This window comes from Ruditapes philippinarum, unplaced genomic scaffold, assembly GCF_026571515.1.
Source record: "Ruditapes philippinarum isolate M1 unplaced genomic scaffold, ASM2657151v2 ctg2851_1_1_1_1, whole genome shotgun sequence".
Classification (NCBI taxonomy): Eukaryota; Metazoa; Mollusca; class Bivalvia; order Venerida; family Veneridae; genus Ruditapes; species Ruditapes philippinarum.
In genome coordinates this window covers 1-15,915 of record NW_026860083.1, presented here as the reverse complement: position 1 = coordinate 15,915, position 15,915 = coordinate 1, and the positions used below count along the sequence as shown (strand labels likewise).

Sequence of the window (15,915 nt, the reverse complement as noted above, 5' to 3'; positions counted from 1 at the left end):
TTTATTTTTCTCTTTTACTTTTATGACATTTTTTACAGTTTTTAGCTAATTGTCTTTCCCCGTTTTAGATTTAACCAGCCACATCTGACTTTAAGGGATCAAACTCAGGATTTGTCTAATGAAGGGATGTCAGACTTACATTAGAAAGTTTCCTCACAAGGCTATATTCTGTTAAGATAAAACCCTGCACTTTTGTTTTATGATTTCCTTGTCGTCGTTGTTTTCCAGAATTACCTAAAAAAACATATCCTCCTAATTAACAAGGTAGACTTTGACCAATCTTAACACAAATTATACTTTGGTAGCCCTCGAAAAGCTTAGTCAAGCTACTTTGCTTGAGGTAGGGTGCTTTATTTTGGTGAATTTTCCTGTCAATAATGTTGCTGGAATGTTATGACAAGAAAAGCTGTAGGGTCGCCATACGGTATGATCAGTTACCCTTAACCTGGTGGCAGTAACATATTTTGTCCATGCAATCTGTGCAAACTAAGATCAGCCAGCACATCCATGTAACGTTCTGTTTGCTATTCAGTCAGTACATTGAATTATTTGAAATTTTCACTCAAACAAATGAATGATATTCAACATATTGAAAGATGGACAAGTCAATTTAAGACTTGACATGATAAAGGGAGTCCGCTGATGTCTTTTTATATGACGCGACTCATAATTTGTCGAGATAAATATTTCATTTGGTGAAGGTCTAGACAAATAACTTGTGTGCAAAATTTTAAATCATTCTCTCACTCAGATTTTTCATAAGAAAGTAATTTTAGTGTAAAAAATTACCCAAAATAGAAATTGTTTTAACGCTTATCATTCATTAATAGGGTTTTCATATCATTTCTGAGAATATCTCTTGAATATGCTTTGCAAATCGTTCCGTGTTAAATATTCCAGTTGATCTTAGTAAGAAATTTAAATTTTATTTTTTAGACATTTGGCCTCCGTGGAGTTCTTTTAAGGGTTGCTGGTGACTGTGTTGATTTGACTGATATCGTGAACCAAACAAAATTACACATTTTAATATTTATTTGTTAACTTATCTCTAAACTTAATAAGATATTGTTACAATAATCAACATAATCCATTCTAACTGTTGATAATACAAAACTGGTCACAGCTGTTGTTTTAGAATATGAACTTATAGGCCTGGCTGCACTTTTCCTGCACTATTAATTGCTATTATTTATTGGGGTTTTAATGCATGTCAGTTTGCACGTAAACATTTTAAAGTGCAAGAAATAATAAGATTTATACCTTGTTGTATAAATTGCGCTTTTTAATTTACAGGTTTCTGTTTGTGCCTGAAATAATGCACAAAAGGGCACCTAGGGTCCTCCACCAGTAAAGCTGGAAAGTCACCTTAATAATGACATCTACTGTGTTAATGCAATTTAAAATCTAACCAAAATAAAAGTGGAAGAAAAGAAAGAAAATGATTATCGTAACCAAATAATTTTGAACCAAGCAAAATTCAGCCCAGTCATACATTTGAGATAAACAATTTTATGGTAAGTGAGAGACAGTGTAGTTTAATCAGATAATTGTATCACAATTTAACATTAAATAGACTAATTTCTCTTTGTCTTAATTTCCCATTTTTACCCCTCCTCAGCACAATTTTCCCCTTTTCATGAGCCTTGTCATCATTCCCCATAAACAAGGCAGATTGGTTTGAACCTCATGTTCTTTTGGCATGGCCATGTATCCTCAGATGAGACCAGTAGTGGTTCATGAATATAAATTAGGGAAAAGATGTACATTGTTAGATAAAATAACAGCCTAACAAAATGAAAATAACGTTGAAATATTGAATATTCTAATGACAGTGTGTAACATGTGCCCAAAACGTTTCAGTTTTTGTCTATTCAGATAATCATATAACTCATATATTTATCATAATTGTATAACTCATTTTAAAAAGAAAAAAAATTGTCTAACAAATACATTTTTGATATCATGATTATTGAAATATGTTTTAAGTTTAAACAATAATTTGAAGTAAAAGAAGGAATAATTTGTACATAGTTGTGTGTGACAAGGTAATTTCTCAAAGAGCAGGACTGGTATATAAATTTCTATTAGCAACAGAGCTGATGTATGTAGAACAAATATTGTATCATATACTTTTCATGGCTGTGAAAATGACATAATAATTTATTTGGTTACGTTGACACGACACTGTGTTACCTATCATGGAATTTGAGATTCTGAGTTTCTGTTGATGGTTCATTTAGCTTCCATTAAAAACCATTTTTTCATGTAAAATGACTAAATGTTGGCACACTGATCACATTACCTGCTGGTCGCAACAGAAATTCTTTCCATTCGTCACGACCAGTGACTACCAAGATTAGCGGGACAATCTGTACTATGTGATCTTTGTCTACAAGGTTTGCTATTCATTTATAATGTCCAGTCCCTATAGTTTTTGAAAATATCCCTAAAATGCAAGTATGGTGGTGGTGATGGTGGTAGTAGTTTTCTCTTTGGAGCATGGCACATTAAATCTACCAGAGAACAGTTCAGCCACTGCATTGTTCCTGAACAGGCTCTCAGGCAGTTTATCATTACCAGTTTCCTTTACTTTTGCAAACTTCCGTACCTGCCAGAGCAGAGGTACAGTGCCTATCAAGTTGCACTCTTAAATTTAATCCATTTAAGGTTCATATGTAAGTGCAAAAAAAAGAGTTACACTGTTATATTGAATCTTATTTATGTATTTGAGCCTGTACAAAACAGGTTGAATTCTTAAATCGTGTCTATATAAAGTATTTATGCGTGTACAAAAGCGTGTTGCACTCTTACATTGTATCTATCAAGTGTATATGGATGTGTACAAAAACGGGTTGCACTGTTGAGGTGAATCGCTTTACGGTATACAGTTGTGTGCAAAAACGGGTAAAACTCTTAAATTGAGTCCATATAAGATATATATTTATGTGCAAAACGGGTTGCATTCTTACATTGAGTCCATATAAGGTATATATTTATGTGCAAAAACGGAATGCACTCTTACATTGAGTCCATATAAGGTATATATTTATGTGCAAAAACGGAATGCACTCTTACATTGAGTCCATATCAGGTATATATTTATTTGCAAAAACGGGTTGCACTCTTACATTGTATCTATCAAGTGTATATAGGTGTGTACAATAACGGGTTGCACTTCTTATTTTAATTTAATTAAGGTATTTATGTTTGTAAATTGTATAATGTATTTGCTACAAGATTTAGCATTATTTAGCCAATTGATACATATATTTATTATTTTATTGAAATTAAAGTATTTTTGCCAAAACAGATATGAGAATCCTATAAATAATGTTTAAAGAAAAAAAGAAAGAAAGAAAATGTTGAACCTCTGGGGTTTGAACTTACGGCCTTATGTTTCAATGCAGTTAACAGTAATTCTAGCCTATTTGAAAACTCTTCATAGCAGAGGTAGTACACCATAAATTCCAAAGATAACTTGTTTGAAATAGTTGAACTTCGCAAATTGATTGTTTTTAACAAACTTAAAGTGCAAACAAATGAGAATACATTTTAATCCATCATTTTCTTCTGCGCAGCATTGCCGTTAGGGCGGACTTTGTAAAAACACTCTGCACTTTATTGAGGAAAAAGCTTTAAATTGTTGTATCTAAACACAATTATACATCAATTGCAGAATGATATGTCAACACTTGATTGGACAAAACAATAATTATCATATTTGCAAAGATCTTGTTGACAAGTAAAAAATGAAACTGTGTTCACACCTGCTACAAATTCAGCTAGATAAATACTGATGATTTTCTGATGTTATTATGTTATAATCGTCACGTCCTTTCGACTGAACAAAAGGTAAACTTCTATTTATTAGAAATAATATTGTTTAAATTATTTAAAATGAGATTTTTCTTCAAGCTTTGATATTGTGAATATTCTATATCATATTAAGGATATTTGTTTAACAAATTAAGGTAAGTCAATGTCTTAAGTGTTTTATTTGTAATATTTTTGTTTCATATATTCAAAATAACGCAACTGTCTTAGTTTCGAAAAACTGATAATGATTATGTGAAAGAGGGGTAATAGATTGTTTAGGATAATTTCTGTAGCTTAAAAAATAAAGCCTCCGGTGAGATGGAGAGAGAGAGAGAGAGAGGGAGAGAGAGAGAGAGAGAGAGAGAGAGAGAGAGAGAGAGTTGAACAGAGTTGAACGTTACATGAATGAGTACAACGTGTAAAATTACATTGAATAACCATAAAGTATAAACACTATGTATATGTTCATCACACGTGAATGTATCAAATGTTTACTCTTATCCGCAATGCAATTCTCTATGATTTTCTTTCAAAATCTGAAATTATTGATAATTTGATTAATAAAATACATTGAAAACGACATTGAAACTATAATGAATGGGGAAATATAAAAATGATGCGAAGTTTCTAGAAAATGTTTACCTAGAATTCTTTTTCTATTACCTCTTTCAGATGGCAAAACTTTTTAAGACATGTTACATTTAAACGAAACAAGCGTCTGCTTCTTTACCTAATTATGTAGTTGCAAGATCATGATCAGGAAATCAAATTTAAGAGCAAACCTATTGTAAAAATAATACTTTGACCACAGCAGATTTCGTACAGAAAACTGATAAAATCTGCATAATTGCTAATCGAAAAGTTTTAAAGTAGTTTAATAACTAGAAATCAATAGAGTACTAGGCATTAGTAACTGAAGGAATTCAGCAGTGCTAGGGAAATAAGAGCAAAATAATACAAGCATTTAATTTATCTAACACACGTGTCGTCATCTTGGCGCAAATGTATTATAAATGACATTTTAAAAAAGTATCAGGAGACTAAAAATTTATTTTTTTCATTTTGAGTAAACCGTTTTAATACAAGACAATAATATTAAAATATCATTTATTGGTATTATTTAATTGGTTTTAAAGGATACGATTATTCATTAGATTAGACATTCTTTCTCACTCACAATACTTTGTTTTTAACCGCAAAAAGTGATGTAAGTTAACTTAACATATTTTTAAAATTACTTTTTTAATCTTAAGTTTCGTAATTTCTGCATTGTACAGATATCTAAATGTGTTTATGATAAATGATATAACTGTACCTCAGGCTTAAAATGCATCGTTGTCGATAATGAACCACGTTTCGATACAGATAACATATAAGTCACAACTTTTTACTAGAGTAACAGATATCAAAAAGTCAATACTGACTGACTATATAGTGCAAAACAAATACTGTTGGCAAGATTTATATTTGAGTCCAATGCAGTATTGAATTTTTACTTTCAACTTAAGAGTATGCGCATATTATAGCAATACATTCAAATATGACCAGACTAGCAAAACAAGAACAAATTACTCTTTGACACAGTAAATAAGCTTCTAGTTACAATAAAGATAGTTAATTTCATAATGTTCTTTTTGCAAAGACAGACTTCAACCAAACCAGTTTATCACTCAACTAATAATGTTGAAAGATCTGCACTTTAAACTTCAATTGGGTACAGAACTAATTTTTCTCAAATTGACTGCAATCTATTATCAAACCAAAGGTTCATCATATGTTTTAATATGGCAAAACTCTGGATCAACTGTGATACTTTGGAAGCATAAGTCACAACAAAATAACATGAAAAATGCAGACTTGGTTTGATTTAGTCTGAAAAATTGCAACTTCCCTTAGGCTAGCTCCTCTAGCAAGATTTGAGTAGTACTCAATTCGACACAAGTCTTGGAACCTATGACCCAATAGGACTAGAAAATATAACAATACTGAGAATGATGTTTTTGACATTTGTAGTTCTGATCCAAGTAAAGAATTTGGATGAATTCGCTAAGAATTCTCCAACATATCCCAGTGAGATCCTATTCATGACTTGATTGGAATCTTGTTGATAATCTTACAAGCTTTTTCACTTGAACCTTCATTCCGATGAGTCAGTCAGGGTCAAATGTTGAAATTTTATATTCTCTTTCATCTCATAAACAGTTTTCATAAAAACCGATTCTTTAATTGTCGTTAATTTTGATTTCATTGTTACTCCTTTCGAGATTTTGATACATTGAATTCATTTTTTCTGATTTCCTGACACCAATCGTTAAGCCTTTCACAGCATAACTTTATCCAGGTTTAATATATATGATTCTATACTTTTAAATATAAAAATACACAGTAATACATGTGACATAATGCGGTTTAAATATTTGTGAAATTTGCATAATGGTTGAAAAATTAAAAAATAATAAAATTGTCTGTATTTTATGCAAAAAAGAATGTTCTTAATTTTCATAACTAATAATTGAGTAAAATATTGAATGAATTTATATTACATGAATATTGTTTAAATATCAACAAAATATTAAAACAGTAACTAAAAATGCCTGGTTATATTGTTTGTTGTCACTGTTGACATGTAGGAATAAAATGATATTGGTTAATCGAAAATAAATAAATTAATAGAATAAAAACACCGTTTTATTTAAATGTGAGTTTCATAAAGAAGATTTAGAGATAAATTTGTATTTTAGAAATTATTTTGCTATTTAGTAATGCAGTATTAAAATATTTGAATGCAGTTACATTACTTCTTGCATCAAAGGATTTTGATTTACATGTATCTGTAAAGTGTACTTACAATAGTTTTTGCATCAACAAAATTTTAATTCTGAAGCTACGCTTACGTTATTTTATTGTTATTGACAAAAATGTCATTGATAATCAAAATTCAACTTTTAAACTTCAGAGACTGGTAAAACATTGTATTTCAAACAGTATAATGACAAAAAGTGATTTTCTTTTATCAGTTACGCAAGATGACGGTATAAAGACTATTTCATTTCATATACTCGCCTTAAAGTCTATTAAACACAACTCAATTGAAAAATAGTTCAATGGTAAATTGTATAGGTTAAATGAAAGAGCTTGTCTCATCTAGTAGCATAGTGTTGTTGTAATTATCAAATGTATTAATACAAAAATAATAGCATTGTTTTGAACTATGATTAAGTGTTTTAAGTTTTTTACAGCTGGATGGATTGACGTATTTCAGAATTCAACCCTAGTTAGAAGAATGAAGACACACACGCTCTTTCTTGTGGTAAGTTCGTAAAGTTGCAGCCTTAATATGCCACCAGGACACATCCTTTTTTTAAAAGTTCACCTGTTTGCAAATCAGTTCAATACTATTAATTCTGCTCCAGACTGGATTTGATGTAAGGTCAAAAAAACTTTATCACGTCTCTTAACACTGGATTAAGCACTTTTTTTATTATTAAAATTACTTAAACGAATGTAATTAATGACGGCGAAATATTACTGTACCAACATTGTAATGAAGTACGAGGCTACATTTTACAACAGAGACATTGTATTTAAATTAAACCTGGATAGGACACTGTTTCTTGTAATTGAAATTGATTAAGTCATGATAATAAATTAGGAAAACTCTAGCATATGATTTTTCGTTATAAAAAACGCTATTATATAAAAGCAGTTAAAAGCAGTAAAATATAAATTAAAATAACGAATTGCATTTTCTTTGAATAAAGACAATTATAATGCTAATAGTTCATATGAGTTGGGAAGTCAGACAGAAAGCAAAAAAATGTTCATGAAATGTTGCGTTTTGGATATGTTTTCGATGCCCACGTCTGATTTTGTAAATATATATATACCCAATTTGTCTACGCTATGCTAATCATTATGCTTAAATATGTGTTTAATTTTGTATATGACCGCATTACTCATATAAGCTGCCATTAACATAAAAATTAAAAAAACATTTCTAATTTCCAGATCTATATATGCGTAATGGCGCTTTGTCTGTCAATGGCAAACACGTCATTTCTATCGAAAGGGAAACCTTATGTGAAGAATTGTGACAGCAACGCTGAGGTAAGACTTAAACTGAAAAATAAATAACATTTTGTATTATATTAGCATGTGCCGTTGAGTTAGAAAATCGATTGTTTTAACAAAATGTTAATCATAAGTATATATTATATTAAGTATTTTTAAAAAATGAAATACAACTGTAGATACGTTTACGTTTTGAGTTTTTTAAATACATTATTTTTAATGATTTCATAGTTTGACTTTTTTCGTCCTATGAAAATAGTATAATGCACAAATAACAGTTTGTATTACAAAATATTGTTTGTTTTGTTTTCTTTGTAATAGAAGTACAGTCGACTCCACTTGAAACGAACTTGCTTATTACCAGAGACCTAAATGTGAAATCCACTGCCGATTCTTTATTTTATATCAAATTACATAGCTTAATACAAACTTGCTTAAAACGAAACGAATTTTCGACGGTAAAGAACCATTTTGCAGTATTTATATTGCTGAATTATTTGTTAATGATCATAATAAAATTTTCAGTGTCCAAATAAGACAGCTTGTCTCCTCCCGGGAAATACCAATGCAAACCCCTCCGCACAGAAGAAGTGCTATCAGTGTAAGTTGGTAAATTGTTAACATGTTTATTTTTTTCTTATTTTTATAATTCAGACAATCCACTTAACATACCAATAATAGACGCTTTATGGACTATTATGAAGACGCTGTTTTTTTTCTTCATTTTGGTGTGTGTGTTTGTGTGTTGTTGTCTAAATGTCAAATGACAAAAATATTGAACTTAAGCCATTCTACTTAATCACTGAAATTCACTGTATGTAATATAATCAAATTACTCTCTGTCAATCATAACATATGTAATGTACGGTATGCAAAAGTAATGGAAATAAATGCTTTTCAGGCAATTGCACTGAGCAGTCTCAGTGCTACTTTCGGCACTCTACGATTCTCTGCGATTGTGCAGGAAATGGCTTTACAGGAGTCAATTGTGAATATAGTAAATACAATCTATATCAATATACTTTTGAAGAATTTCAACGTGCTAAAAATGTTCTTAGTGTTGTATACTTTTAAATTTCAAAAAGATGTGCTTAAAATTTTTCAAAGAGTCACTATATATTCATTTTATGCAAATTTACATACGCTTTACATAATTTGCAAATTCAATAATGCGATAAAAATGCAATTCAGTCTATGTTTAGAGGTCTGATACTATTTAAGAATGAAACGATAAAGCATTTGATGAAAAGATTCAATATTTCATTTCATTTAGTATGTGTTGATATGTTATAACATATTCTATCTGTATTACAGATATTGACGACTGTTGTCCAATGCAATGTTTGAACGGTGCAACATGTGTTGACGGAATAAATGAATACTCATGCATATGTGCTCCGGGATATAACGGCACAAATTGTGAAAATGGTAAGTAAATGTTTTACTTGCAACAACCGAAAAGGGAGTTATAGCCAATGCTGTAAGATATCTGGAGAGTCATTGTCGTAGCTATGTTAGTCTACCTTATAGTTGATAACAGAATAGCCATTATTATAATAAGTTATTGCGATCATTGAATTTGCCTATTATGACGAACATCATCCACTTTGGTCTATTTATCAATGTATTTTACATTAAATTAAGCTTTTCTTATCATCAAATAGCTTATATTGCTTAGTTTTACTAAGATAGAAATAATGAATTCTGCCGTCTTAAAAACTGGAAGAATAACACATTTCAAATATTATAAAAGATACAGAAATTAGAAGAATTATGGCATTATTGAAAAATGACACAAACATCAAAACTGATAAACGTTTCAGGCTTGATTTGAATGAGTCTTGACGGTAGATGGAAGAGCAAGCTACCATCCATGGTTACTCCATAGCACCAGCTCATTGGTTCAATTTACAATGGTATTTTATTTTTAATTAAGAAACATTAGCAAAAATGACCACACGGCGGTTATCAGTGACGCTTCCATGAAAAGCGTCGTATGGTCCACATGCCAAATAACGCTTGTGTCCTAAACGAGAAAATTTTGTAAACCTGATATCAAAATTGTGTATAACTTTTGCTGTTTTAGATATAGATGAATGCATGAATGGTCCATGTTTGAATGGTGGAACATGTAACGATGGTGTAAACGAATATACATGCATTTGTGCCCCAGGATTTACTGGAAACGATTGTGAAACAAGTAAGTTGACGTTTTACCTTAAATTTTGTTAATCTGAGTTCACGAACGGTCTTATGTGTATTTAGTTTTAGTTAGTTTTGGACGAATGATGAAAAAAGTGTCAAATGAAAATTAAATTATATTTTTACTTTGTTGGTTTGATGTTGAACTTTAAAATAATCAACTGTTTTGTAATTTACATAAATTGTGGGAAAACAAAAGAAAATGATGTTGTCTACATTGATTTTATTATCCATGCAATTATAGACATAGATGATTGTTCCACTGGCCCATGTTTAAATGGTGCCACATGTAATGATGGAATAGATGGATATACTTGTACATGTGCTCCTGGGTATACTGGTTACCACTGTGGCATAGGTCAGTTGTGTTTTTGTTTGTTTTCTTAGAATAAATCAGTTATTGAGCTAGACGAAAATTTATAAGTAAAGCGTATTTGTAGGAAGTGGTAGTTGCTTTAGAGAGCCCGGTTCGATGAAATAATAAATTGTCTTTTAATTAATTAATTGATATGACAAAAAAGACACTGTGCTTGTAATCTTGTTCATTTACCAAATATCTACCAAATATTTTACAGCCAACGATACAGGTAAAGAACTGACAGAGTCCGTTGTCATAGAAGATATACTTGATTTTAAGTTTATTTTCCAAAAGTATATGGTCTTATATCGCATATTTCGAATTGCACATTTGAGGTTATTTGTTTATCGGTTTGTATGAAGTATTTTGATTGTTTATTCTATTATTACCCTAAACAGATATTGTTGAATGCTACCCAATGCCCTGTTTAAACGGCGCCACATGCAATGATGGGATAAATACGTTCTCGTGCACGTGTGCTCCTGGTTACACAGGCACCGATTGTGAGATAGGTGAGAAACGTTTTGGTCATTACATTTTTAGATATTCGCTTACATTTGAAGGATTTTCTTTCAACGACTCTACCATGAGATAACGCAGACATAAAAAGTTTCGCACTACTCTGTTGTCATGAAAAGAAAAAAAATAGATTAACTGTGACACGAACAAATATTGTAAAGTGTATAAATTTATATATCTGCTACAAAAATATTTTCTGAATTTTGAAAACGAGTACTTTCAAATTGCTTCTACGAAAAAGGTATGGTGAAACATGTAAATTGCCTTTTAGCAAATGGCGCAAAGTTATGTTAGAGTTATGTTTATTTTTGCGCAAATTACATACACCATTTTATGTTCAAAATTCGTAAATTACTTTTACAAGGTGAAATATCGATGTTTTTGCGTAATTTCAATGTATTGAAGTCTAAAAGGAATACCAGTTTCTTGTAATACCCAACGCTACGAGAAAATCTAGCATTTATATTTTATATAAAGAAAAAAATAAATCTATACAAATATAATGTTGCGATATCGACGAGAGTTTCACTTATAAGATGCAGCAACTTTTTTCGGAACTGAGGTTAGATAAATATGTTTATAGCAACTTATTCTTTTGGTAATTTGTGTATTTGTTAGACTTTTCTCTTTACGAAAAAACGTTTTTGAAAGAATGTTATATTTGTTTTATCATCTCCATACAGATATCAATGAATGCAGTCCAAATCAGTGCGTTAATGGCTTATGCACTGATGGAATAGATCAATACACATGCACATGTGATCCCGGATACACTGGCATTAATTGCGAAACAGGTTTTCTTTTCGCTTATAAATACTGTCTTATGAATAAGTGGCTGAAGACCATTATTTAACGATTACCATACTAATAGGCAAAGTTCTTCACACTAAAACAGTTGATTAATTTGTTAATTAATTCATTCATCCATCCATTCGTCAATAAGTCAGTCAAGACATATCTGTTTGGTCTGCAATGCTTTCGGCTGTTCATTTTTCTGATTTTATTAGGTACCTCCCATTTTCAGTATTGTTTCTATAATATAGTAAAAGTAGAAAAATATATTTACCATTTAACGAATCTTTGCATGAGGAATATTAAATATCTTTTTAATGACTTTTAAGATAAATGATTTCAACAAAATATAATAAATATGAATTTATTTCATACCAACACAGCTTGACTTAAAAATGAATGTTCAAAAAAATATGGTTTTAAAAGGTGAGATTCTATTTACATGAATTACAGAAATCAACGAATGTATGTCTCAACCGTGTTTAAATTCTGGGACTTGTAATGACCTTGTTAATGGATTCACGTGTACATGCCCACAGGGATATACTGGTATCGTGTGCGAAGTCGGTGAGTTTCAACTTATTTTGAATACCTTAAATACTATGGTAAAAATCCAAAAACATGAAATATCCCAAAGATACTTAAAACAATAACATTTGCAAAAGATTCCCAAAGTGTCATTATGTCCATCCACGGGTATATAATGAGTGGACAGGTGAAAATCAAAATTAGCTTTAAATTGCATCGTGCCATTCCATTCAATGTGCAATACGAGAAATAACTCACATTGCCCAAAGAAGTTTTGTAAATATCCACCGTAATTTACCTGTAACATTTTTAAAAAGAGTGAGGCAGTCTTAAACAAATTGATCTTTTATAATTTAACATTTTCAAATTCCAACTGTTGGTCTAAGAATGGAATTTTGCGCGATTTTATTCCGGTTTGAGTGAAAGAGAGTTGCAACCTGCTTTTATGGTCATATTTCAAAATGAAAATAATTATTCTCGGAAAATGGAATGAGGGAATTATCTGGAATTTGGCATACAAGTCGTCTGTACAGGCCTTCAATAAAAAAAATGTACACAAATCTCGAGAAAATGTTTCCAGCTCTTTTATATAAAATATTTCATTGGAGTCCCTTTGACTTATGTTTGAAACAAGATAGACCTTTATAAAACTTGAAATGTATCATAAACATGATTATAAAATCCAACTTTTACGCACGTAATTCTTATAGGTTTTTTATTATATAAAAGTATCTTAAACTGTATTTCTGAAATAAATGCACCATATAGGTTCAAATTTTGTACTTGATTGGCGTCTGAGAAAATAATGTTGAGTGAATAAAATGTTGCATCATCATACAATGAAACGTGATATATTTAAGTGTCTTTGTACCCCAGGCGTTTATGAATACTGCATGCACGTTCAAATAAAAATAATCAAATAAAAAAAGAACTTTTATTTCTATTTTAGATATACTAAATGACTGCAATCCATGCTTTAATGACGGAACAGTTGACTATAACTGCACATGTGCCCCTGGATACACTGGCTCCAATTGTGAGGAGTTAGGTAGGGATTTCCTTTGTTTACAAATGCAATAACTGTACAGAACCGTTTGTTTTTCATTGTTATAATAGCTTGTCTATAATTATTATGGAAAAACAAGAATCCGTTCATAAGCAACATATCCAAATAATACGTTAAGTATGTTTAACTATGGTTCCGAACATGCGTCACCCCAAATTCAGTATCTTGAACCGGTGTGAATTGTATCAATTTATGTATACATATGACAGACACAATCAGTGCAGGTTTATCCCTTTAAACTAAGTTATCGATGATTTCTAACCCCCCTTAACGGATAAGATTATTTACATCCATTCTCATATTATATTAGGTGAATTATTTAGAAACAGAGATTTTGACTCTATCTCATAAAAGATGATGATCTGTGTAAATGTTTTTGACATATGTAAGCACAATTAGTATAACCGTTTTAAAGCTTCTTATAATGGCTTCACTTCAGTGTTGTTATATTTTCTGGTCCTTCGGGATCATTGATGCCAGCACTATTAAGTGTTGAGAATTGAGTACCGCTCAAACCGGTGCTAGGGGCGTGAGATGTTGCACTTATTCATTATCTCTCATGTACAGACTCAATCAAACCGAGTCTGCAATTCTTATGTAATTTTGTTGTGATTTATGCTTCCGAGGGATCACTTTGTTTCCAGAATTGTTTACTCACCCGGCAGTAAATATATATATTTTTAGTCATTGATTTTATAAAATTGCATAGTGTTTTGTTATCGCGGCTGTTCCTTTTAAGGCTTATTCTTGTTTCCCTTTTTTTTCTTAAAGATTTCACCATTCTTAATTGGCATAACACAAAATAGTTTAACGCATATGTACACACAATGGAGATTATATTATATAAGCAGATATACATATTAGGGTGAAAAAAAATATTGAAAATAAGTGGACAGCAAATGCTAATTAATCGGAAAACTATTATCAAGATTCATAGTAAATTTGCAAATAAACAATACCGATCTTAGTTTTGTGTTTCAATAGATTGTGTTAATCAACCTACCTCGTATTTGTGTTGTAATCCCGGATATGTTGATGCAGATTTTCCACGTGAGTACTGTTAAAATTGTTACTTGATAATCAATAATTACCTTGCCATAACAAATGATTCAGGAAATATGTTTGTTTCAATGAAGAACTTATTTCATTATCAACTGAACGATTGCTGGTAAAATCACCTTTCAATCATTTTAAAAAACACATCCAAGTCTTTCATAACATGTGTACATGACACCCATTATGAATGAAAACTAGCAAGTTGAAAATTTATTTCCACCAATAACAGCAAATTGCTCTTCCTGTTTAAAAAATTTCAATAAAATAAGACAAAGTACATACCTATATGTATCGCTGAATTTCATTCCCCCTTTATTATTTCACCCCCCCCCCCCAAAAAAAAATAACAAACAAACAAAAAAACAAACAAAAAAAACCAACAAAATAACGATAAAACTAAATATTGCTGTATGTACTTGTTTTTGTATTTGTAATATGTATGACTATATCACAATTTGTATGACTGCACTTATCTGATATTAAAAAAGAGATTTATGTTAAAATGTATAAATGTCTGAGTATGTCATGATCAGTATCTAATTATGTCAAAATTTGTCTGAATTTGTCAAAATTTGTTTAAAATATTACAAGATGTCTTAATAACTTGAAGAATGTCACAATTATTTCAAATATTTCGCTATATGTTACAAGATTTGAATATGTCACAATATGTCCCTATGTGTTACAAAATTTGAATATGTCACAGTATTTCATAATATGTCACTATATTTTACATTATTTGAATCTGTCTAAATAACTCACAATATTTCCCTAGATGTTGTAACACTTGAATATGTCACACTTTACCTGTATATTACTTGATATCTAACAATATGTTTGATAAATATGTTCTGGTGTGTTTCACTACGTCACAATATTTAACATCATACACTGTATATAAATTATGATAACAAATAATAATGTACCACAATAACTTAATTCTAAGGTGTCTCAATATTGCAATGTGTCACAATAAGTTACATTCAATGCCATTTATTCTTATATAATTACTTTTAGTTCAGCCATATACATGTATAGTACAAGGATGTCAAAGTGCAAGTCAATGTACATGTACACCAGGATACACTGGACCTACTTGCGAAAGTAAGTTAAATATAACTTTGTTCGTGATAACCAACCTTGGATGATTTTATTGCTGCTTTTCTTGTCTTTGATTATTGGTACAAACTAAACGAAAACCTATGAAAATCAAACAACAGAAAATGCAGAGTACGATACAGTAATCGAGGATTGTTCTAAATATACAAATAACTCAAATTGGAATTTTATCATTTTTATGAGGACCAAGAAGATTAATTTATACTACCGGTGAGAATTTTCTTGCCGTTGACACGATTAAAGAAAACATGCTTGAAACAAATTGATGAGAGAATTGAGGGCAGTAACCGAGCAAAGTGTAAGAAAACTTCACCTAGCAGCGGAATCGTTTTAAACTTTGCATGATTTAAGAAATCATGTCCGATTAGAGAATGATAAAACTCATGCA

At 30.6% G+C, this 15,915-nt stretch overlaps 1 protein-coding gene across 1 annotated transcript; it reads left to right on the top strand.

Annotated features, from left to right (window-relative positions):
* Positions 1-3,703: 3,703 nt before the first annotated feature.
* Positions 3,704-15,512, top strand: LOC132758791 (fibropellin-1-like; the record flags this gene model as incomplete). Its single annotated transcript, XM_060750488.1, is given in 14 exon segments — positions 3,704-3,852; positions 7,056-7,126; positions 7,825-7,923; positions 8,413-8,488; positions 8,789-8,884; positions 9,202-9,315; positions 9,974-10,087; positions 10,334-10,447; positions 10,846-10,959; positions 11,650-11,760; positions 12,212-12,325; positions 13,236-13,334; positions 14,337-14,402; positions 15,426-15,512. Coding segments are annotated over 13 exon segments (1,231 nt in total), but the record flags the coding sequence as incomplete, so codon positions are not given.
* Between the last annotated feature and the right edge of the window lie 403 nt (positions 15,513-15,915).